We start from the raw sequence: 26,359 nt of genomic DNA, 5'->3' as shown, positions 1-26,359 counted from the left end.
AGGAGCATGTTTTTGGAGGTGGGAGGAAGCCGGAGTACCCGGAGGGAACCCACGCTGTCACGGGGAGAACATGCAAACTCCACACAGAAAGATCCCGAGCCCAAGCTCGAACCCAGGACCTTTGTATTGTGAGGCACATGCACTAACCACTGTACCACCGTGCTTGATTATTAATTGGTATTCCAGAATACAGTTGGATTAATATAATAATGATGAGTTAACATGAGAATACTTTATTTATCATGACATTAAGATATAATTGCATAATGTATAAAAGTTAAACATTAAGTACATTTGAATTGTAAAAGTTTACTGTACTAAATACTTCATGCTGCTTGTTTTATTTTTAAAAGCCTCACCGGAAGTGCTTAGCTGGCTAGTTCGTGATCCGTGTTTGTTAGCTAATTTAGCTAGCAGATGTGGATAGGTCGCTTACATTTTCAGAGGAACATGTGCGGTAAGACGTTTTCGAATCACATTGTAACCTACCGTAAATAATATGCAGCTCACATGTTAACCTTTAGAAACTGAGACGCTATCATTTGTCGTTTTAATACATCCGCGGTGAATTACCTGCATGTCACTAGCGCTTGCTAATTGACGCTTGCGTAGATGCTAAGGATCCGCCTGGTCACGGATTTTGTCCATTCTCTAAGTACATTAAATAATAAGCATTTTAGTAAGCAATGCAAAACGCACATATGTTTTAAATGCTGTATACATGTGTTGTTTTTACTAGACTGGTTGTTTAACTTGTGCAGACGCTTGCGCTTAGGCCCGCTACTGCTGGGCCATGTCATCCACGCTACATGGAGATATAATATTTAACTCCTAGTATGAAACAATAATGTCTGCATTTTTGTAGTTAAGACATCACCTGCACCCCATTCGGTGCCAAAACAAGACATTTGTTGTACGCATTATTTTGGGTTTCAGAGTGACTAACCCAAGGCATAACGTCCAAGTGACGTTCGCGTTTTGACGTCATTGAATTGAAGTGCAGACTTTCTATGCTTGAATCCTGCACAGTGTACACTTTTTTATATTTGTGAGAATAATTACCATGTGATGTGTTGTTCGTGTGATGATGAGACACAGCCATCACTCCTGACAATGACAGTGGTCCACATCAGACATGATCTCTTGTGTTTCTGTGCGCAATTTTAGCATAAAACGGCTCCCAACGCCTCTCCTAGAAAGAGGAGCATGGCGCACAGAGGCACTTCACCTCAGCTGTCCCACAGGACGGAGGACCCGGAGCAAGATGATGACTCCGACAGGGATTCTGGTGTTGGTGATGATGCTGAGAGTTGCCATGGAAGCCCTGCGAATGTCCAGGATGGAGACAACCATCTATATAACTCAGAAGAAAGACATCAGGGAGAAGAATACTTTACTGTTTTTGTTGCCTTTCAAGGGAATATGGAAGATGAAGACTTCATGAATAAGCTGGACACGGTTTTAAGCGGTCTACCTAACATGCTTGATATGGGTTAGTATGTTAACCATACACCATTCTGTCCTTGCATTATAAACGCATAATTGGTATGAATGGCCTTGCAACATGTTAACTGTATGTGTGGAATTACATTTGTATTTTCACCATAGCATCAATATTGATCTCAGTATTACATGACTGTGTGTTTTGTAAACATTCTTTTAATCGGATTTCTATTTTGTATATAGATACAACTCAAAAAAATATGCATAACATGCAAAGTTATTTTATTCCAGCAATTAGATTTACAAGGTGAAATGTATTAATGAAATAGACTATGTTTACACTGCAGGTCAAAGTAGACCAAATTAGATTTTTCCCAGCTGACTGTTTACACTGCAAGTAAAATGTGTTCTTCATCAGACTTCAGTATAAACGCGCACAGGCCCCTTTTTCTTTCGTATACCATCAGATGGCCTACTCAGTGTCATGTAGCTACACCCTCGTCTCTGGTTCTCAGTGGGAAAAGGTCAGCTTCTGAGGGCAGGCTGCTTAGGGGGCAGCTGGTGATGATGTGCTCGGCAGTCTGCTCAGGCTCACCACACTCGCATGCCGCACTCTCTGAAAGGCACCACTTCATAGATGACTTGAATCAAGTGCGCAGGCGGTTCAGCGGGGCATAGTTGGCGTGGCAAGTCTTCTCCTTTTACCCTGCCTCCTGGGTCCCAGATATATTGTTGGATGTGGGAAGGCCCAGCCGTCTCCTACGACTGCTTCCAGGATCCTGCCAACTAGGCATCTCTGGACAGGTCCTCAGGGATTGACTGTGTTCAGGCCCCAATGTTACTCCAATGTGGCCGTGACGTCACTTCTTTGAGCAGTTGGATTAAGCGTAAACAAAAAATGTGTCTGTGATCTGTCGAATTGAGCTACCTCTTGTAGATGAAGAGTTGACTTGTCACTGGCGCCTCAAATAAGTGATTATTTTAGTATATATTTTATTTGATGTATAAATCAGAGTTTCAAAACCTAAGGTATCATTTTTTGATGCGGCTGCAGTGTAAATTAATAGACACCGATGGTTGCTTTTTTTCGATGAAGCAGCTCATGTCAACAGAATACTGTATTACGTAAATAAAAGTAAGTCGCTACTACACGAGAAAACATTGGACACCGCAGATCAGCGTGTTTGTTAGGCTTATAAAACGCATAGAATAATAACATCCAACTCAAGATATTTCAAGCCTTCGTTTGATATAATTTTGATTAATTTTGGTTTATAGCTTATGAAAACCTCAAATTGAATTTTTTATTTTATACTTGGGGTTTTAAAAAACTGCAAGCCATGATAATCATAAGAAATAAAGGCTTGACATATCTCACACTTTACATGTAATGAGTTTATTCCATATTTTAGTTTCACATTTGAAGTTGAATTGATGACAATAAGCTTTTGAATTTTTTTGAATTTTTTTTAGTTTTAGTTTTACCTGTACACTGAAATTGTAAATTGTGTTCTTTTTTAGAATCCAATAAATTGCATCCACATCACGTAGAGCCGTGGAACAGTGTGCGCGTTACCTTCAACATTCCACGGGATGCTGCTGAAAGACTTAGGCTGCTGGCTCAGAACAACCAGCAGCAGCTCAGAGACCTGGGGATTCTTTCTGTGCAGATTGAAGGTGGATACAGTTTTGAATTTCATTTAATTCTGTGACCACTTAACATATGATGTATTTATACCTTCATGGCATGTTATTGCAATTTTGTTGCAGTAGTCATTTGTTGTATATGGTGATTCCATTTCAAACAATTTTAACAAACCACAAATCAAAGATGAGAATGGCTTTTGATGTAACTTGCACTGGTCCAACTATTCCTCAGGAGAGGGGGCCATCAATGTTGCAGGGGGACCAAATCGTGGGCAAGAAGTTAGAGTTAACGGACCAATTGGAGCACCTGGCCAGATGAGAATGGATGTTGGTTTTCCAGGACAGCCTGGTCCAGGTATATTTGGTCTTTCACTGCTACAATGAAACAATTCTTGAATATCTATTTGTCTCCGTTGGTACAGGAGTACTCAGTAATGGAATTGCCCACCTCAAGATAATCACCCAGTAACTTTTTATTGTTAGGCAACATAAATGAATAATGCATTTTTCCACAAATAGGAATGAGGATGACCAATCCTTCGATGGTCCCCCCAAGCCCAGCTATGCCAGGTCAGGCACTAGTACCAGGTGGCAGTGGACAGATGCATCCACGCCTTTCAAGACCGTCATCACAAACAGGTAAATACTTTAAACAAGTACAGTACTTGTATATATTAAGGCTGTCAAACGATTAAAATATTTAATTGCGAATAATCGCATATAATAGTTTTAAATTTTTAACAGGTGCACCTTATTTAAATGTACATCCAACCTTAGACTGGACAATTTTTTTCATTTATGCAAATGTTTGTTCATTAAACATGAATTGTTTTTTTTTAACAAAATGGACACAGACACAGATGCACACAGAACAGACATAAGAATCTTTTAACCTGAGGTCTAATCCAGTCTAGGGGAACTGCTTTTTTGGGGGGGAATTTTGCCTATTGTTCACAATCAATATGAAAAACATAAGGACAGATGTATTTTTTTTATTGAATTCTAACTCGTAAATAAAAGTATAAAAACATCCAAAAAGGACCAACAATACTCAATTTACATTTTGTGATTTGAATATTAATCAAGTACTAGTGGTATTGTTATTATAAACGCGAACACACACAAACAATTCATAGCAGCACTGTGACCACTTGCATGTTTGTCTATGTTTACATCATGGGGTGGTAAGCTGCTTCCTTTGCTCGTGAAAGTTTATTGCAGATCATAAATCATGCCTCTCACCTCGATAGCTGAAGGGCGAGGATGTAATCTGACATGTTGGTACATTTTGACAGCCAATTTAGACCTGGAAATGGTAAAAACGACATAAAAAAACACTTGGTTCCACCCCCTTTTTTTGGGGGAGTGTGCTGGGATAGGCTCCAGTACCCCCACGACCCCGAGAAGTACAAGCGGTAGAAGAGGGATGGATGTATATAATAATTAATTACATTTTGTAGTCTAATTTTGCCACAAATTCTCTCTCGTCTCGTCTTTAGTTTGTGTGTCTGTCTGGGCTCTGGTGTAGTTGCAAATCCCTCATTTACATGAGTGTGTTTTGGGGCAGGCTAAGGTGATTGGGGGCACCACAACCAGGAAAAGTTGTGTAGGATTAGGGTTCGCTACTAATACACTCAAGCTTTGCTTTATTGTGAGGACAGAAAAGAAAGCCTATATAAGCAACCATACATTAAAAAACAGGCCGCCAAAAATCACAACCCGCGACTCAGAATTTTTGCAAGAGACTTTAAGGGGAACTTTTTGCCTATCATTCACAATCCTTATGTTCGACAAGAACACATGTTTTGTTTTTTTTATGCATTGTAATTCGTAATATACAGAGGAGGCTAACAATGCAGCTAATGGAAGTAATATACAGTGTTGCGCCCATAAAGCCCTCTAAAAAACATCCAAAAACCGCCAACAATACTCCATGTACATGTGGTGACCTGAATATTAAGCAAGTTTTAGCGTTATTGTTAAAAAAACAAACACTTTTAGCGGCGCCGTGATCACAGAGAGGTAAGTAGCTTATGCAGCTATTGACATACTGAGCCGGTGAGCTGCTGTATCGCCTCTGAGTTGGTAAACGTTAATTCTAGATTATAAATCATGCATCTCACTTGTATATTAGAAGGTTGTGGCAATACACTGAGAAGTCGTCAATTTTGACATTTTACTTAGACCCAGTGGTGATGAGAAAGACACGACTAAGACACTTGTTTCTTTTTCTTTTTTTCTTTTACCTTCTTGAGAATTATGATTAATTCTTCATCTAAGCAGGAAGATATAAACATCCCATCAGTTGGCATCCCACTCAGAGCAGACATTGTTTTATTATGTTCGTAGCTTGTATTTCTTGTTGAACTTTTAGCAATTGTCCTACTTGCTGGATCTGCTTATCACTTAGCTTCTAAAACTTGTAGCTCATCTTCCATATATTCTGGCTCAAAAATATAAGTCTCTGGGTTATCAATTGTCCAAAAGTAGTCGCTGTTGGCTCTCATGAAATCTGCAATGATTAGTAGTTGTTGTTGAAAGAAATATTGAACGTTGGGTGGGATGCATTCTTGAAATTAATACGCCGTTGTATGCTTAAAATGACCAACATTTGTAAATATTACATGTAATAGGTTTTTTTTAGAGTGCTTAATAGGCGGAATAGAACAAATCCCATGACTGCCATTGTTAGCTGACTTTTGTCAACGTTTATTAGAATGCGGTACACATTATTAGAATGCATTAAAAAAATATATATATTTGCTTGTCTCACATAAGAATTGTGAATGATAGGCAAATTTCCCGAAAAAAGTGCAGTTCCCCTTAAAGGGGAACTTTGACAGCCCTTATAGATATTTTACTGTTGTGTACTCCAAAGAACTGTATCATATCATCAAATTTACATTCTTAATTTAGATGTCATGGATCCAATGATGCCAGGCATGTCAGTTCAGCAGCAACAACTTCAACACCAACAGGCTGGTCCCCTTGGTCCCATTCCTCCACAGGCCGCCCATCATATGCAGGCTGGAAGACCAATCAACCCTGCTGCTTTGCAACATCTTCAGCAACAACATCATCAACAGCAACAAGCTCAACAGCAAGCACAGCTCTCTCAACTTGGACCCAGACATCCATTCAACCCATCGGGCCAGATGGCAATGCCTCCTGGTTGGACCCCCTCTGGAATGCTTCAGACACCAGCTGCCCAAGGAGGCCCTGGCTGGAGGAAGCCTCCACCTCAAGCCCAGATGGTTCAACGACCTCCTTCTCTTGCCACAGTTCAGACGCCCAGTCACCCTCCACCACCTTATCCATTTGGTAGCCAGCAGGCAGGTCAGGTATTTAATGCAATTGGACAGGGGCAGTTGCAACAGCAGGCAGGAATGGGTCAGTTTGCTGCCCCCCAGCCTAAAGTACCACAGGTTGGCCCTGGAGGTATTGTTGGGCCACCTCGACCTCCTCCAACCCTTCCACCGACATCTGGCCCACAGGGAAATCTCACTGCCAAGTCCCCAGGGTCCTCATCATCTCCTTTTCAGCAGAGTTCTCCTGGTACTCCCCCCATGATGGCTCAGAGGCCTACAACACCACAGGGTTTTCCTCAGGGTATTGGCTCACCAGGAAGAGCAGCCCTCAACCAACAAGGTACCATGCAACAAGGATTCATAGGAATGCCCCAACATGGACAACCTGGAACACAAGTTCATCCTGGTCAGTAACCTTTTTTTGTTGTGAATGACATTGCACACTTAAAATAACCAAGCCCTATATACAATATGTTATTTATGAGAAAACACTTGATAGCTTACATGACTAAGTCAATGAGTACTAATTACAGGTATGCCAAAGCGGCCTATGGGCTTCCCAAACCCAAACTTTTCTCAAGGTCAGGTGAGCGCTAATACTCCAGGAACCCCCAGTCAAGGATCCAGTCAGCAGCTACAGAGTAGCCAAACATTGACACACACAGGTAAAATGCCCTTAGTAGCTTTTGTTTTTTTTAAACCAACATTAGAAAAACAAAAACATCACTTTTTCACTTTCACTTTTTAAACAAAGACTAAAAATGTATAACTTCTCGTTTTTACGAATTCATCATCTATCAAATAGAAAATTGAGCAAATGATAACAGGCGTTAAAAATTCAATGTTTGCGAATCTGTTTGATAGACGCGTTCACTGACACCTTTACTTCAAAGTGGTCTATATTTCACATTGTGTTTTGTCGCTTTCCAAAAGTGTAATTATGTCAGCAAAAGCCTCCAAATTTACCATGTCAAACCGCTTCCTGGTGAACTCATCGTTTTAAATGGATTTACAAAAAATACGTTTATGCACTTATTCTTTTTTTAATATTTGATTTAATCAATATATGTACAAAAAAACATGACACATTGTTTTACTTGCAAAATGACTTATGAGAAACATGTAGTTTTCTGTTTAGTGTTGGTTTCACGTGGAAAAACAAATGATACACGGAGTCTGTCACCAAACCATATTTTTAAGTTTGAATTAATGATTGGCGTCTTAAATGTAACCATTGACATTGTGTGTTACAATCGTCCATCGGTTATTAATTGGTAATTGGTTCCAGGCCTGACAATGGTAAACAAATTTCCACAAAGTATGATTATTATTAATAAGTCGAATATTTTCATAGTTGGAGCATATGAACGGTTTACAACCTTCTAAAAATGTTTTTGTTTTTTTTAACATTATTGGTTGCGTTCTACTGTAGATTACAGTACTTACCAGTAGCCCAATGATCCTCCAAGTATCATTGCTATAGCCAACACGGCCAGTACGTGGAAATACTTTGTCACATTCTCTAAGTTTGAATTGAGTATCAAAGTATTATTCTGGCAAAATGACTTGCAAATGGGTATCTCAATATGTGTGTCTGTAATTCAATTCACGTGTCTGTAATGTTTGTGTCTGTATCTCTGCGTGCGTGTGTGTGTAAACAGATCCGCTTGTGCATGTTTTAAGCTGTCTGTCAGTATTGATTTTTGTGGGTAAAAAAAAATAATCTGTCGGTAATTCTTCGTTTGACTGTCTTTTTACACATGACTTTTTGCTACATTTCTGTTGTGAAAGAGTTGTGTGTGTGTAATCATAATCGTGTGCGCGTATTCAGATGTGTTTATGTGCAATGCAATCTGAGTCTAAGAGTTGTGTGCGCATAAAAATATTTGTGTGTCTGTAATCAGATTTGTGTGAAGCAGGAACCCTGACTGGCCGTCTTTTTACACGTGACTTTTGCGACACTTCTGCCGTGTAAGAGTTGTCCGGCTGTGCAGCTATCCAAAGTTGTAAAAAGAGTTGTTTGTCTGTAACTGATTTTTTTTACCCATGCACCGACAAAACAATACAGACAAAAAACTTAAAACACACAGCTCTGATCACGCACACACTCTGATATACAGACACACATATAAGTACACAGACACATGAATTGGATTATAAACGCATAGATTGAGATACGCATTTGCAAATAATTTTGCTACAATATTACTTTCATAACTGGGATTTGTTATGGTGAAACTATAGCTGTGTTGTTCTGCAAAAACTTAGTCAACTTGACAGTTGCACCTAAGATAGCCTCGTCCATTAGCTGTGTTGTTAGCATTACGTGCCGTGCTTTGTCATTCCACATCGCTCACAAGGCTCACCAATGTCATGTGGTTATTGCTGTCGAAGGTGAAGTGCATCCTTAATCAGCAAAGATCATCTCTACTTAACATAGCCTGGACAATTGCTGATAGAAGTCTTTTTAGCATTAAGTGGTGTGCCAAATCCCATTGAGTCCTGCTACGTCCCGCTGTTGCTCACCTCAAAGGCTCACCAATATGGAGATGTGTTTTGATGAACCAGGAGTCGAAGATAAAGTGCATCAAAAAGTTATTCAAGTTGATTGTCGTGGAAAAGATGGCGCCTAATCGCTGCCGTGTTCCATATGTCACCCTTTACCAGTAACGAAAGTCGCGCTTGGTGACTATCTTTATCGATCGCCAATATTACAAAATAAGACTGCGCTGTTATACATCCATCCATCGATTTTCTATACCGCTTATCCTCCCTAGGGCTGTGGGCACTGTAAGACATATAGGACATATTAAGACTCAATTTAACACTTACCGTAATTTAGGCCAAAGATATGTAGAATATGCTTTAAAAAATCTGTGATGAAGTGAAGCCGCAATATTTGAAGCATGATGTGGTGAGTGAAGACTGTATCCATGTTCACAATAACTTTTAGTGTCAAATTTAGCTTTGGGTTATGACAATCTAATTCAAGTGTTTACACACTTTGTGATACACATACTTTCACTTGTTTTATCTAGTTCAACTTTGTTCATGATTCAACCTAATTATAATTACACACAGTCAAGTAGCTGAAGGTAGCAATGTCACTTATGTTAACTTCATATGTGTAAACTGCCCCTTTTCCCTGTCTGTTTGCATCAGGAGTTCAACAGTCATCTTCGACACCAAATTCAATGCAAGGCCCACCACATGTCCAACCCAATGTTATGGGTGTACAAAGTGGCATGGCAGGTCAGTCCCCTGGCACAGCTACTGGGCCTAGCATGACCCAGCAGCAGCAGCCAGGCCTTCAGAATCAGATGATGGGCCTCCAGCATCAGGCCCAACCCGTGTCCTCGTCCCCCAGCCAGGTGGTTCAAGGCCAGGGTGGAGGTCAGACTGTCCTCTCAAGGCCTCTCAGTCAAGGGCAGAGAGGAGGGATGACCCCACCCAAGCAAATGATGCCTCAGCAAGGCCAGGGGGTGATTCATGGGCAGGGTCAGATGGTTGGAGGTCAAGGGCATCAGGCAATGGTCCTGCATCAGCAGCAACAACAGCAGCAGCAGCAAAATTCCATGATGGAACAAATGGTTGCAAGTCAAATGCAAGGCAACAAACAGGCGTTTGTAGGGAAAATGCCTCCTGGGGTCATGCCTGGCCAGATGATGCGTGGTCCCTCGCCAAATGTTACAGGAAACATGGCTCAGTTTCAGGGCCAGGTTGGCCCGCAGCAGATGACTCCACAACAGCAGCAGCAAATGGCTCATCTTCAACAGCAGCAGTTACAACAGCAACAACAGCAGCAGCATCAATTACAACATCAGCAGCAGCAACAGATTCAGCAGCAGCAGCACCACCACCACCAGCAGATGAACCAGCAGCAGCCTCAGCAGGTTCCACTTACTGGCAATCCTAATCAAGTAATGGGCATGCATGGACAACAAATGAGGCTCCCTGCTGGTCACCCTCTTATTCAACAGCAGTTGCAACAGCAGCAGTTACAGCAGCAGCAAAAACAGCAGCAGCAAGTGGTGATGCAGCAGCAGCAACAGGCTTCTCAACCACTCCCACATCCGTTGGGAGATCCCAATAGCGGAACTGGCGATTTGGGGGTCCAACAGATGGTCCCTGATATGCAGGTACAGCAGCCACAAGGCATGATGGGGGGCCCACAGCAAATGCAAATGGGAAATGGACACTTTGCAGGTCATGGCATGAACTTTAACTCACAATTCCCGGGTCAGGTTCCATTGGGGGGACCTTGTGCACAGACAGGTGGTTTTCCTGTCAGTAAAGATGTAACATTGACAAGCCCGCTGTTGGTAAATCTACTGCAGAGTGATATCTCAGCCAGCCAGTTTGGACCAGGTGGAAAAGCAGGTGGGGGTAACCAGGTCAAACCGAAAAAGAAGAAACCTGCACGAAAGAAGAAGCCCAAAGATGGAGAAGGACCCCAGCAAGGAGAGGCGCTAGGGTAAGCATTTGCTAATTGTATGTGCTTTCCTAGGTGTATTTTTGCAGAACCAGATCAATGTATGCTAACATTACAACTAAATTTAAAAAATATTTAATTTATTCCCTTTATTTTCCAGTGGTCTTGATGTGACTGGTACTATGGAGGATTCTGAACTGCAAAATTTAGGTGGTGAACAGAGTTTGGGCCTGGATAGCTCGGGCCACAATAGGCCTGCAGGTATTGTTCGTTTGTTCTGCTATATACAATATAATAACGATTATAAAATGTTACACTTTTAAATCAAATTTTAAAGGTGCATTTGAATAAGATTTTACATGTAATGTGAGCCAATCTCTGCTGCATAATTGTAGATGCACAGATGAATCTAGAGCTGAAACGTGTCCTCGAGTAATTCAATTACAAAATGTATTCGAGGAATAGTTGCTGCCTCGAGGCGTCGTTAATTTTTTTTACGGCATTTTTCCTCGTTTAGTAAACAATAGTCAAAGCTCAAGTTTTGCACGGACTGTTTAGGTATTGCACAGCATGTTCACGTCACAGATCATACGCCCCCTGCACTGCACAAACACCGCTCTTTTAAATACGCTTGAGTTTAGAAAACCTTTTCGCCGTCATAACTCGTAATTGCAGACGCCGCATAAAGCAGTGGACAAGAGCCATAGCAAAACGAGGGCATTAGACAACTTTTGTCGCTTCTTAAAGTGTGGGAACACTTCACAAAAAAATCAAAGGAAAACGCAGTAGTATGCAAACATTGCAAAGTGGAGCTCGCATACCACAATAGCACAAGTTCGATGCTGTAGCACCTGTCGAGAAAGCATCCGATTTGAGGGACGTCCAGATGCGAGGTGAGTCATCTATTATCAAATGTAAATGCAAAAGTTGTGTTAGTAAAATAAATGTTATTCATTATGATAACCAGGATGTGTTCTTTCACTCCCACAAAGTCATTCAATGCCGCCAAAAGGTGTTGAAAATTAACAACGCTATCAAAGCTGTCGTGTTCAATTAGTAACCATGCGAAAGTATTTGTGCAAAGTTATTCGGGTTATTCAAGTCATGCAACCACATGGTACTTGGATAGCTATCACTTGCACCCACTATAGTCTCTATAGCATAGGCGTCGATCTACATTTCTGCCAGTGGGTGCTCGTACAGGCAGTAAATCTGACACTACTTTTCTGAGCATGTGCGGTTTTTGCTTGGTGGTGACTCATCACTGGTTGCATCTTTCAAATGCGGTATTAAAGGCACTACCTAATTCACTTTTTATGTTTGATATAATGAAAACTGTTCTTATTGTTTTATTTTTGATACTGAGAATATAGTTTTATTTTAACTTTCTCAGGGAATATTATTTTTTAACTAATTTTATATATATAGGGAATATTATTTTTTAACTAATTTTATATATATATGTGTTTTCATCTCAAACAGGTTATGATGGCAAGATGAACATTGATTACTATTTTGCATGCAAATAATGCAATGAACTGTATTGCATTCTTAAAATGTAAAACTGTTGTCGTCATTATTAAGTGGTTTGTCTTTTTATATTGTTTTATATTGGCAGGTTGAAAACAGCTCAGCTGATTTGCGTGGAGAAACCACCATTTAAACGGCACCATGTAATAATCAATTAAAAACGCACGAGAGACAGTAACTTTGTTAAAGCGGGCACACCACACTGCACATAGGGCTGTGAGCGCATGTTTTTATTAGCACACACAAATTGGCACAATCAACGACGGACGCATTTCAGCCGTGCGTGTCAGCCTTCAATAATGAAAACAGGCGTTTAGGAAATAAAGGACAATTAGGCCAAACACAATAATTGAGGGCACATCTTAACATGTATATCCATCCATCCATCCATTTTCTACCGCTTATTCCCTTTGGGGTCGCGGGGGGCGCTGGAGCCTATCTCAGCTACAATCGGGCGGAAGGCGGGGTACACCCTGGACAAGTCGCCACCTCATCGCAGGGCCAACACAGATAGACAGACAACATTCACACTCACATTCACACACTAGGGCCAATTTAGTGTTGCCAATCAACTTATCCCCAGGTGCATGTCTTTGGAGGTAGGAGGAAGCCGGAGTACCCGGAGGGAACCCACGCAGTCACAGGGAGGACATGCAAACAGAAAGATCCCGAGCCCAGGATTGATCCCAAGACTACTCAGGACCTTCGTATTGTGAGGCAGATGCACTAACCCCTCTTCCACCGTGCTGCCCTTAACATGTATAATTAAACCTTAATTAAACAAAAATATTGCTCCGGCCCGGCTGCACCAAAAATAATATAAATCCATTTAATAAAGTCAAAATACAAATAAGGCAACAAGAGAAGTATCCCACACTTCTCTTTTGTAAGGTAAATTTGTACAGCCGATATGGGCATCTACATCAACAATATGATTTGTCTGAAAAGCTGAACAGGACAAAAAAAATACAAAATCAAGCAAAAATATGATTTATTTGATTACTCCATTAATCGATTGGGATATTTGATAGAATACTCGATTACTAAAATATTCGATAGCTGCAGCTCTAGATGAATCACACTTGGATGATATCAGAATTTTTGCAGCATATTGAAGTAGTCATCCATCCATCTTCTTCCGCTTATCTGGGGTTGAGTCCCGGGGGCAGAAGCCTAAACCGAGAAGCCCTAGACATCTTGAAGTAGTACAACAGTAAATTGCTTGATTGCAAATGTCAAAAGTTGTCAAAAAATGGCCATTACAGTAATACCACATTTTTGGGGTGAGAGTGTCAGGGAAATGAAAGTTAGGGACAATAGTAAGGTTTTTACTGATCATGTAGGCAGTTGAAGTCCTTCCGGACAGAGGGACTTCTCTGCCATCCCTGTGGAGGTTGGGGACATTGAACAGGAATGGGCAATGTTCAAAGCCTCTATTGCTAAAGCTGCAGCTGCGAGCTGTTGGCAGAAGGTCTTAGGTGCCTCAAGGGGCGGTAACCCTCGAACACCCTGGTGGACAGTGGTGGTCAGGGAAGCCGTCCGACTGAAGAAGGAGTCCTACCGGGGTATGTTATCCCGGGGGACTCCGGAGGCAGTTGCAAGGTACCGACAGGCCCGAAGGGCAGCGGCCGTGGCTGTGGACGAGGCTAAGCAGAGGGTGTGGGAGCAGTTCGGGGAATTCCATGGAGAAGGACTATCGGGCGGCACCAAAGCTGTTCTGGAAGACCATACGGCACCTCAGGAGAGGGAAGCAGGGAACCATCCAAGCTGTGTATGGCAAGGATGGGACTTTGCTGACTTCAAGTGAGGAAGTCGTAGGGCGTTAGAAAGAGCACTTTGAGGAACTCCTGAACCCAATTACATCAGACACACCCTCCCTGATAGGAGCAGGGCCTGAGGATGATGGGGGCTCGGCGTCGATCTCTCGGAGTGAAGTCACTGAGGTAGTTAGACAACTCCACAGTGGCAAAGCGCCGGGGGTTGACGAGATCCGTCCAGAAATGCTGAAGGCTCTGGGTGTTGAGGGGATGTCTTGGTTGATACGCCTTTTCAACATTGCGTGGAAGTCTGGGACAGTGCCGAGGGAGTGGCAGACTGGGGTGGTGGTTCCCCTTTTCAAAAAGGGGGACCAGAGGGTGTGTGCTAATTACAGGGGTATCACACTACTCAGCCTCCCTGGGAAAGTTTACGCCAAGGTACTGGAAAGGAGGGTCCGGCCGATAGTCGAACCTCAGATTCAAGAGGAGCAATGTGGATTCCGTCCTGGTCGTGGAACAACTGACCAGCTCTTTACTCTTGCGGGAATCCTGGAGAAGGCCTGGGAGTATGCCTATCCAGTCTACATGTGCTTTGTGGATTTGGAGAAGGCGTATGACCGCGTCCCCCGGGAGATCTTGTGGGAGGTGCTGAGGGAGTACGGAGTGAGGGGAACCCTGCTGAGGGCCATCCAATCTCTGTACAACCAAAGCGAGAGTTGTGTCCGGGTGCTTGGATGTAAGTCGGATCCGTTTCCAGTGGGGGTTGGTCTCCGCCAGGGCTGCGCTCTGTCACCTATCCTGTTTGTGATTTTCATGGACAGGATTTCTAGGCGGAGTCGTGGCCATGGCGGAGAGGGTATACGTCTTGGGGGGCTAAAGGTTGCGTCACTGCTCTTTGCAGATGATGTCGTCCTGATGGCACCTTCGGTTCGTGACCTTCAGCTCTCACTGGATCAGTTCGCAGCCGAGTGTTCAGCGGCTGGAATGAGGATCAGCATCTCCAAATTTGAGGCCATGGTTCTCAGCAGGAAACCGATGGATTGTACAGTCCAGGTAGGGGACGAGACTCTGTCCCAGGTGGAGGAGTTTAAGTATCTTGGGGTCTTGTTCACGAGTGAGGGAAAGATGGAGAAGGAAATCAGCCGGAGAATCGGAGCAGCTGGGGCAGTATTGCAGTCTCTCTGCCGCACTGTTGTGACGAAACGAGAGCTGAGCCAGAAGGCAAAGCTCTCAGTCTACCGAGCTATCTACATTCCTACTCTCACCTATGGTCATGAAGTGTGGGTCATGACCGAAAGAATAAGATCGCGGATACAAGCGGCCGAAATGAGTTTTCTCAGAAGGGTGGCTGGCATCTCCCTTAGAGATAGGGTGAGAAGCTCAGTCACCCGAGAGAGACTCGGAGTAGAGCCGCTGCTCCTTCGCTTGGAAAGGAGCCAGCTCAGGTGGTTCGGGCATCTCGTGCGGATGCCTCACGAGCGTCTCCCTAGGGAGGTCCTCGTTGCATGTCCCACTGGGAGGAGGCCCCGCGGCAGGCCAAGGAACAGATGGGGGGATTACATCTCCTCTCTGGCCTGGGAACGCTTCGGGATTCCCCAGGAGGAAGTCGCTAATGTTGCTCTGGAGAGGGAAGTCTGGGGGTCTTTGCTGGAGCTGTTGTCCCCGCGACCCGATTCCGGATAAGCGGTTGAAGATGGATGGATGGATGGATGTAGGCAGTTGTAATACCACATTTTTGGGATGAGAGTGAGTGTCAGGCAAACAAAAGTTAGTGACAATAGAAATATTTTTACTGATTATGTAGGCAGTTGTCTTAATTTTGTAGCAACGTTGCTTGTATTTTTTATGTTAACATGCTTCTATTTGGTATGTGTTTGATTCAAGGTTTTCCTGGCCAACCTGGTGATCAAAGAGTATTACAGCAGGTACCAATGCAGTTTATGCAACAGCAGCTGCAACAACAACAACATCAACAGCAGCTGCAACAGCAGCAGCAGCAGCAACAACAAATGCAGCACATGCAACAACAACAGCAGCAGCAGCAATTGCAACAGCAGCAGCAGCAGCAATTGCAACAACAGCAGCAGCAACTACAACAGCAGCAGCAACTACAACAGCAGCAGCAGATGCAACAGCAGATGCAACAGTTGCAGATGCAAGGCCTTCAGAATGCTCAAGGGATGACAGGACCTCAAGCTACAGGTCAAGGCCAACCCCAAATACACCCTCATCAGCTGCAGCAACAGCAGCCGCAGCAGCAAGGTCAGCAACAACATCTGCAACAACAGGTAATTTTATTGTTTCACAATACTTTACCTTTATTACATTTATTTGAAGTGACTCAGGACTTTACAATATTCAAACCTACTGAATTTAAACCACAAACTACAACAGCAGATGCTGATGATGCTTAAGATGCAGCAAGAGCAGAAAAATCGCATGTCCATTGCCCCAGGAGGTCAGCTCCCTCCTCGTGGCATTGGCAATCAACCTGACGCGCAGAGACTTCCTGTGTCACAGCAAGGGAACTTGCCTGTAATGATCAGCCTTCAAGGACATGCAGGATTAGCACAGTCGCCTGACAAAGCTAGAGGGATGCCCCTGATTATAAATCCTCAGGTAAGGGCGTGTGCTGACTACCGTATATGAAACATTTTAACAATTTTTGAGTTCTGGGAAATAACACAGTAACTCTAAACATGTTACAGTATGCATTGCCATCAAAATGAGATTTTCTCTCTGTGCTTGTGTGGGTACCAAAAACTGCTAGGATAAAAGGAATCTCACAAAGGAGTAGTCTGTGATTGGGTATCTTCCCACGATGTATGCCTGCTTGACCACAGTTCCTAGATAATCTGTAAAAAACGCTTAGAGTAGGATGGATTTTTTTAATCGACTTTGTATTTTGAGCTACTTAAATTGTATTTTGAGTTTACTGAGTTTTTTTTGTTGAATCGGTTGTACTGTGTATTGTCTTTTAGCTTGCGAGTGCTGCACGGAGAATGTCACTTCCTGATTCAGCACAGGGCCCCCAAGGAACTGGTTCTGAGGAGACCGCTTCTGGGATCCACCAAAAACCGGACAGGCCAAGTGGTCCCGAAATTGGCATGCAGCCTGGAAATGGGGCCCAACAGATGATTGCTAACCAGGGTCCCACCTCACATGTGACGAAACAAGGCCCTATTGCACCGTCAGTGGCCCAGCACACTGGGGCCAGTCCCCAACAACAGTTACCGACTCAGCCTCAACAAGGAGGACCTATGTCTGGCATTCATTTCCCCAATGTCCCCACAACTTCACAAAGTTCCAGACCAAAAACTCCCAACAGGGCCAGCCCCAGACCATACCATCACCCCCTCACCCCAACTAATCGTCCCCCTAGCACTGAGCCCTCTGAAATCAATCTTTCCCCAGAAAGGCTCAATGCTTCAATTGCTGGGCTATTTCCGCCTAAAATAAACATTCCTCTGCCTCCTAGGCAGTCTAACTTAAACAGAGGGTTTGATCAGCAAGGGCTTAACCCAACAACTTTGAAAGCCATTGGACAGGCACCTCCAAACTTAAATTTACCAGGCAACAACAGCAACAATGTAAGTGGTGGAAACAACGCTAACAGTACTCAGCAGCCTTTTCTTACTGGTCCTGGAGGAGGCACTAAACAGGACAAACAGTCTGGAGGACAAAGTAAAAGGGCAAGTCCAAGCAACAGTCGTAGGTCAAGTCCAGCTTCTAGTCGTAAGTCAGCTACACCAAGTCCTGGAAGACAAAAAGGGACAAAAGTAACCATCACCTGCCCTCCACAACCTCAACAACTGGTCAGCCCTCAGGGGCAAACTATGATGCTAAGCCCTACCTCAGTAACTCCAAATGCAGTATCTTTAGCTTCACAATTGAGTGGTAGCATGGAGACACATCAGACTCAGAGTACCTTCCATGGTTTACCTGAGGGAGTCCGAGAAAGTAACTTAACGACAACAGCAGACCAACGTCCAATGTCTCAGTCTCAGCCTGTGAGGGATCTATCAGCTCCTAGAATGACAAGTCCTCGTCTCCCCACTGTTCAGCAGCCTAAATCTGACTTGGAGCTGCAGGTTGGGGCAGTAGATAGACAGCCAACACACAAAGCACCTTTGCAAGACTCTGAGGGATCAATTTCTGTCAGACCTGCTCCTACTTCCCTCAACCAGCTATTGGACAACAACATGCTTCACCGGCCTGTGCATGGCAGTACAGTTAGGGATGTTCTTGGAAAAGACAGTTCCAAGTTGTCTGTGAATTCAGATAGACAACTTCACAGTAATATTCAGAGTGCAGACATGCAAGCCTCTGCTCCTTCTGCACCTCTTAATGAATCGGAAGCTAAACTTAAACCTGCTGTTTCAACCCCTTCTCACAGTCACAACATGAATCCGAGTACAAACATGACTTTCAATAGCACTCACAGTCATACGCTAAACCCTTTGTCCTCTCCTGGTGTCACTTCCAATCTAAATGTAAATACCACCCTTTGTCCAAACTTCAGTAACACTAATGTTGCCCAGAGTGTAAGCACCAGCCCAATTACTTCAACTCACACCAATCTTTCTTTAGCAGTTAGTGCCAGTTCGAACATCAATTCTAGCCCTAGCCAATCCAATGTGACTCTCAAACCTGGCATGGGCCCTAAACCTATAACAAGTGTTCACTCGGTTATACAAATTCCTGCTTCGTCTAGTTCTATTTCTCCAAACCAGATCACTGTATTTGTTACACCTAACCCCATCACTTCTGCCACAACATCTCAAGTTGCTGCATCTAAGGTCCCCACAATGGTAGCACTCCCAAACAAGAATATTCGGCCACAGGATATCCGGCATCAGACACCTGTCCCTCGACCACCTCAGTTTATCACCACCACCCCTGTTTTTATTAACCCGATTTTTCAAGTACCGACTGTGTCATCCAATTCCACAGTAGTATCTCAGTCAGTCACGATGGTGGGACCTATCCAAATGTCTACTACCAACATCCAACTTTCTACTGCCCCAAGCGCCACACAGGCTTTAGGAGGGAACATAACCACCTCTCATCTTGCCCGAAGCACTGTTGGACAGCTTCAAACTAGTGTGTCCTCATCCACCCCAATTGGTGACCCCTCAGTTCCTCAGCAAATCACTCATGGGACTCTTAAAATAGAGAATCGAAGTGAAGCAACTTCTGCTCAGAAGTCAAGTCCCCCAGCCAGTCAGCCATCGTATTCGAGCTCTTCAGCATCATCATCCTTTCAGCCTACCATTGTATCTCCTCCTCCCTGCTCAAGTCCAAGCACACTTAGAAAGGGCCCCATGTCTCATTCTTCCACTGCCCAATTGAAAAGTAAGCTGACACAGGTAACCACAGCTTTCCCTGCAACTGCTGATTCCCAGATACCTGCCCAGTCCTCCGTTGTGGCAGCTCCACCCCATGTCATGCCTGTAGTGGCCCACACCACTGTTGCAGGGCCAAACATTACTACACAAGCAGTCTCCTCCTATATGACAGTTCCTGGTCAGATTTCTGTTCCTACCCAGGCTTCCTTGCCTAGTACTTCAGCTTCGATCTCAAATCTCACACATGCTGTGACTTCTCAGAATCCCCTTGTCACTGTAGTTGGTGTGACCACTGCCGTCTCCTCAGCCACCTTACTCTCTACAGTCACCCCTGTTCAAAATCCAGTACCATCTGTTGCTCCAATTGTTGCTGTGCCTGGATCTATTCAGGATGCCCCACCTACAAATTCATCTCCTCTTGCTAGCGTCAGTGGAGTTCCTCTTTCTCAGGCTGGACCTCTGTCTTTTGAGCCTACCATTACACAAGTGGTGACTCCTGCTGAAACTATAAATACCATACCAGGTAAACCTCTCTTAATCCTTAAAATTTGGTGTAAATTTTGGTCCAATTAGGGCCATTTACAGCAGTGTTTCCTAAACATAGGGCCGCCAAAAAATACAAAACCCAAAACCAGTAGAGTTGGCAAGTTGTGTAATTCTTAAATAAAAACAGAATACAATGATTTGCAAATCCTTTTCAACGTATATTCAATTGAATACACTGCAAAGACAAGATATTCAATGTTTGAACTGAGAAACTTAATTTTATTTTGCAAATAATCATTAACTTAGAATTTAATGGCAGCAACACAGTGCAAACAAGTTGGCAGAAGGGCATTTTTACCACTGTGTTACATGGCCTTTCCTTTTAACAACACTCAGTAAACGTTTGGGAACCGAGGAGACCAATTTTTGAAGCTTTTCAGGTGGAACTCTTTCCCATTCTTGCTTGATGTACAGCTTAAGTTGTTCAACAGTCCGGGGTCTTCGTTGTGTATTTTAGGCATCATATTGCGCCACACTTTTTCAATGGTAGATAGGTATGGACTACAGGCAGGCCAGTCTAGTACCCGCACTCTTTTACTATGAAGCCACGCTGTTGTAACACATGGCTAGGCATTGTCTTGCTGAAATAAGCAGGGGCGTCCATGATAACGTTGCTTGGATGGCAACATATGTTGCTCCAAAACCTGTATGTACCATTCAGCATCAATGGTGCCTTCACAGATGTGTAAGTTACCCACGCCCTTGGGCACTAATACACCCCCACACCATCACAGATGCTGGCTTTTGAACTTTGCGCCTATAACAATCAGGGTGGTTCTTTTCATCTTTGGTCCGGAGGACACAATGTCCACAGTTTCCAAAAACAATTTGAAATGTGGACTCGTCAGACCACAGAACACTTTTCCACATTGCATGAGTCTATCTTAGATGAGCTCGGGCCCAGCAAGCCGGCAGCGTTTCAGGGTGTTGTTGATAAATGGCTTTTGTTTTGCATAGTAGATTTTTAACTTGCACTTACAGATGTACCGACAAACTGTAGTTACTGACAGTGGTTTTCTGAAGTGTTCCTGAGCTCATGTGGTGATATCCTTTACACACTGATGTCGGTTTTTAATGCAATACTGCCTGAGGGACCGAAGGTCACAGGCATTCAATGTTGGTTTTCAGCCTTGCTGCTTATGTGCAGTTATTTCTCCAGATTCTCTGAACCTTTTGATGATATTATGGACCGTAGATGGTGAAATCCCTAAATTCCTTGAAATAGCTGGTTGAGAAATGTTGTTAAACAATTTTGTCTCGCATTTGTTCACAAAATGGTGACCCTCGCCCCATCCTTGTTTGTGAATGACTGAGCATTTCATGGAAGCTGCTTTTATACCCAATCATGGCACCCACCTGTTCCCAATTAGCCTGTTCACCTGTGGGATGTTCCAAATAAGTGTTGGATGAGCATTCCTCAACTTTCTCAGTCTTTTTTGCCACTTGTGCCAACTTTTTTGAAACATGTTGCAGGCATCAGATTCCTAATGAGCTAATATTTGCAAAAAATAACAAAGTTTACCAGTTCGAACGGTAAGTTTCTTGTCTTTGCAGTGTATTCAATTGAATATAGGTTGAAAAGGATTTGCAAAGCATTGTATTTTGTTTATGTATTTTAGTTTTGTATCTGTTTCTCAGCTGTGGTCTGTATGACCCGAAGCAATACTGAGTTGTAATACACTTTCCCACCACTTGTGGCAGTAATGACAGTAATGTCAAACAGAAGAAGTCTGGAGCTAAAGTTATTGGCCCCTCAAATGACACAGATGGGATATTTTTTTCCAGTCTAAATGCTCCAAAGTGCATTTCGCATCAGATTTGGGCCCCAACAGGAGGTAGTCCAAATCCGATTGAAATCTGATCTTTTTTAATATGACTTCGGTTTAAATGGAAATACGATCTTTGGGCAAGCTATGTCATTTGTGTGTGCAGGGAAAGACACAGCCCGCCAACGGAAGTGGATACGTTATCACAATATCCTGTTTGAGCGAAGTATTTTTCCGGCGGCCTAATTTATATATATGTACTTTGATTCCAAAGAAATAGCGAAGGACCGGAATTGACGTGTACACTGTCCCGTATTGGCTTACATGTTATGTACAATAAGTAAAGTAAATGAGTTGAAAAATAAAGCGAACGTAGATCCATGAGGATATCTGCAATGCCTCTACTTAACAGCCATAAAAAGAATAGAACCCTCCAAAATATATTACAATATATATATATATATATTAATTTACATTATAATACTCTTAATTTATTCACATAAAAAACACTTATTTTTAAGGTGTGGCGACTTTCAATGTATATTGTAATAGTAGTAGTAGCGACTTCCTTGTTCATTTGTTTTCAGTTTATCGAACTTCGCATGCAAGTGACGTCGAGGCCACATTGGGTCCTGTGCGCGTTTAAACTGGAGTCTGATAAAGATCGCATTTTACTAATCTAAACAGCCTGCTGGAAAAAAATCTGATTGTGGCCACTGTGGCCTGCATTATAAGGTCCCCGAAGTCAAAAAGGTTAAGAATCCCTAATTAATGGTATATACAGTGGGTAAGGAAAGTATTCAGATCCCTTTAAATTTTTCACTCTTTATTTAATTGCAACCATTTGCTAAAATTAAAAAGTTAATTTTATTTCTCAATGTACACTCAGCACCCCATTTTGACAGAATTTTTTGCAAATCATTAAAAATAAAAAAACTCAAATCACCTGCACACCTTCAAACTCTTTGCTCAATACTTTTTTGATGCACCTTTAGCAGCAATTACAGCCTCAAGTCTTTTTGAATACGATGCCACAAACCTCCCAAACCTATCTTTGCAGCACCTCTCAAGCTACATCAGATTGGATGAGAAGCGTTGGTTTTCATTCAGGATGTCTCTGTACATTGCTGCAGTTGCCAGTTCCTGCCGCTGAACACCATCCCCACAGCATGATGCTGCCACCACCATGCTTCACTGTATGGATGGTATTGTCCTGGTGATGAGCGGTGCCTGGTTTCCTCCAAACATGACACCTGGCATTTACGCTAAATAGTTCAATCTTTGTCTCATCAGACCAAATAAGTTTGTTTCTCATGGTCTGAGAGTCTTGCAGGTGCATTTTGGTAAACTTCTTTACTGAGAACTGGCTTCTGTCTGGCCACTCTACCATACATGCTTGATTGCTGCAGAGATGGCTGTCCTTCTGGAAGGTTCGCCTCTCTCCAAAGAGGAATGCTGTAGCTCTGACAGAGTGACCATCGGGTTCTTGGTCACCTCCCTGACTAGACTAAGATCCATCCATTTTCTACCGCTTGTCCCTTTCAAGGTCATGGGGGGTGCTGGAGCCAATCTCAACTGCATTTGGGCGGAAGGCGGGGTACACCCTGGACAAGTCGCCACCTCATCACAGGGCCAACACAGATAGACAGACAACATTCACACACTAGGGCCAATTTAGTGTTGCCAATCAACCTATCCCCAGGTGCATGTCTTTGGAGGTGGGAGGAAGCCGGAGTACCCGGAGGGAACCCACGCAGTCACAGGGAGAACATGCTAAAGATGCATCAACAAAGTATTGAGCAAAGGGTCTGAATACTTATGTACATGTGATTTTTGAGGGGTTTTTTTCAAAAATTTTACATTTCTGTTTTTTTCTGTCAAAATGGTGTGCTGAGTGTATATTAATGAAAAATAAAATGAACCTTTTGGATTTTAGCAAATGGCTGCAATGAAACTGTGAAAAATTGAAATACTTTAATTGAATACTTTCCGTACCCACTGTAAAATGTTAACTCATGTATGTTGTGTTCTGTTCCTTTTTACATTGTTTTATAATGGGTATTGATTTATTTGTATCACAAGCTGAGTAATAGGTTATTTTCTGTTTATTTTAGCTGAATGTGTATTGACTCCTTTCTTCCCTCAGATTCTATCCATCCAGAAGCTTCGGAAGAGCCTGTTGTCAGTGAGAAGACAAGTGAGTGTGTCATCACGCTCCTAAAATAAAACTTTCTCAATATCTACTTTTAATACGAGTTGACACGGACATCTCTTTTCTGTCTTGTTCAGGTGAAGAGGCCTTGACAGGTCCTGATCAGGGGTAAGATTTATTGTACATTAAGTATTGTTTTACTGTTTTATAACTAGCTGGATTTAACTACAAAAGGGATTTATTGAGGTGTTCCTTATTATTGATATCTTAAACGTTGGCCTATCCTTAAGACGTGCGCTCTTGAAGAAGAAATGCTTAGACATTTCTAACTACTGAAACTGAGGGAGACTATGTGGTTGGCCAAGGGTGTACATGGTGAAATCAATGAGCCTCGTGGCTTCAGCACATGGTATGTATGATTAGCATGCGACAAACGACTCATACTAATGCATGTCTCAGGTTAAGTATAATTTCAGCCTATTATCAAGAAAGTACAACTCCACTGACTCATGGCCTCATCTCTTTTTCTGGAAATTGTTTTAATATGGTTTGGAAGTGAAGCCATGTTTGTTCAGCACAGTTGATAGTTTACAGCTGTTTTTCCACTTATATCACAGATGGGCAAAGAAAAGAAAGACGCCCATCAACTTAGTACCAAGGTATGTATTTGTACATATTTGCGCTGCAAAGACACAAGCAGTGTTCATCATGTTGACGTAGTGGAACTGTCAGGATGAAGATGGACAATATCTGTGGTAGATGAGGAAAAACAGCAGAGTCCTGCGCGGTATTTTTATCTTCCTGAGTAGTGCTGAGTTGAACTGGCCTCCTCTTTAATAATGCTGTGTTTTATTGCTTTCTTTCTCTTGTTTGTCTTTCTTGTATCTGCTATTCCTAGAGCTGCTGTGGAGAAACCCAAGGGGCCGAGCAGACGCAGCTCCCGCGCAGAGAAAGAAGTGGAGGAGGAGCCAATTGCAGACAGTGGTGTTCGGAAGAGATCAGCCCGGCCGGGGACAAATGCTGCTGTAAAAGGTACCATATACTGTAATAAATAATGGGGACTGCTACATTCGTATGACGGTCAACACACGTGTATTATCTAAACTCCAACAGAAACTGGAGCCAGCCCCACACAGGCCAAACGAAGGAAGTCAAAATAGGAGCAAATGACTCTTCTGACAACGTGTGAACTATATGGTTATGTTTTTATTTTGCCGCTGTGAAACACTTGATTTTCTGTCCCGGGTTATGATTTTTCACTGGAGGAAGAAATCATGTACAGATAGTTTTAAAAAGAGTAATGTTGTATTGTCCATCAAATACTGTGAGATTGTAGTTAAAATGTGTGGATATCAATTGTGCTTGTATGGATGTGCTTTTTTTGTAACATGCTGGATTAATCATGTTTAGACTGATAATGGAGCTTGTCATGTTGTAATACCGAATAAAATTTTCTACTGCTTCAGTCCCATTATGGTGTTTACTGCAACTTGTTAGAGACTGTGTTTAGACTACTATCGGCAGCAGTTTGATTTACAGAAGAAAACCTAAACTGAATGCCACACTGGTGAGGAAAATGTGAATTAAACATTAACTCTGTTTTCAAATCACAACCAACTTGCACCATGAATGGAGCTTATTTAGAAAAGTGTCCCTTAGTTAAAAAAGATCTCAAATACAAATAGGTGCAATGATCAAGTCTGGATAAGAGTAGTGCACGATATACAGAATGATGTTGGTCCGTAAAGCATGAAGATTTTATAACTACATTCATTGCTGTCTGTGGGTCCATTACACATATTGGAGACAGACACATTTGTCCAACCCAAAAATGATACCGCAGAGAAGAAAAATATTTTAACTGACATTGTTTCATTTTGAAAGTGCAACACAGTGTCATGTGACTGGTCAGTGGCAGTTGGGACATTGCAGCTTGGTGGTTACATCCTGCACATCTGTTTGCACACAGACACATTTCATACTCACTACAAAACAGCAGACCATGAACCGAGAAACACAAGTACACCTTGTTTGATAATATACCATCCAGGGAGTTGTCTGGGCAAAACGGCAAGGAATTACTTGAAAACGTTTTATTTGCAAAAAAAATTGTTAATGCAATTTAAGTAGCAATCTTGCTTCTTCTGAGATGTTTTTATGAGTAACAATCTGTAATGCATGTATGCAATTACAAACTTCAACTGGCATTTGACAAATTCTAATAAAACTTCCTACAGTTTACAGGTCAACTCTTCATCTAAAGGAAGTGGTATGTCCTCCCTTGTGCTTTTTGAAGTCCTAACTCCGTGTTTTTTCAAACTGGTACGGGATACCACTAGTGGTATGCTAAGCCAAATAATCACTTGATTCAAGTATAGTGTTTTATTTTCCTATATTCAAACACAGTTTTACTGTACAAAAACTGTGTAA

At 42.6% G+C, this 26,359-nt stretch overlaps 1 protein-coding gene across 3 annotated transcripts; it reads left to right on the top strand.

The window, feature by feature from the left end:
• The first annotated feature begins 356 nt into the window (after positions 1–356).
• On the top strand, positions 357–25,391 carry LOC133653921 (nuclear receptor coactivator 6-like). Of its 3 annotated transcripts, XM_062053758.1 has the most exons (18): positions 357–457; positions 1,168–1,492; positions 2,965–3,120; positions 3,323–3,445; positions 3,610–3,729; positions 6,007–6,804; positions 6,932–7,063; positions 9,561–10,537; positions 10,643–10,872; positions 10,991–11,091; positions 16,002–16,405; positions 16,512–16,736; positions 17,099–19,988; positions 23,924–23,974; positions 24,067–24,097; positions 24,547–24,588; positions 24,828–24,961; positions 25,043–25,391. In XM_062053758.1, the coding sequence occupies exons 2-18, from the start codon at positions 1,207–1,209 to the stop codon at positions 25,087–25,089; spliced, it is 6,747 nt and encodes a 2,248-aa protein (XP_061909742.1). In that variant the 5' UTR covers positions 357–457; positions 1,168–1,206; the 3' UTR covers positions 25,090–25,391. The 3 variants fall into 3 exon arrangements, with proteins under 3 accessions (XP_061909742.1, XP_061909741.1, XP_061909740.1); XM_062053757.1 differs by having other exon boundaries at positions 9,561–10,872; positions 16,515–16,736; XM_062053756.1 differs by having other exon boundaries at positions 9,561–10,872.
• The last annotated feature ends 968 nt before the right edge of the window (positions 25,392–26,359 follow it).

This window comes from Entelurus aequoreus, linkage group LG07, assembly GCF_033978785.1.
Source record: "Entelurus aequoreus isolate RoL-2023_Sb linkage group LG07, RoL_Eaeq_v1.1, whole genome shotgun sequence".
In the NCBI taxonomy this organism is placed as follows: domain Eukaryota; kingdom Metazoa; phylum Chordata; class Actinopteri; order Syngnathiformes; family Syngnathidae; genus Entelurus; species Entelurus aequoreus.
The sequence above is the reverse complement of the archived record's forward strand: the minus strand, read 5'-3'. Positions and strand labels throughout refer to the sequence as shown.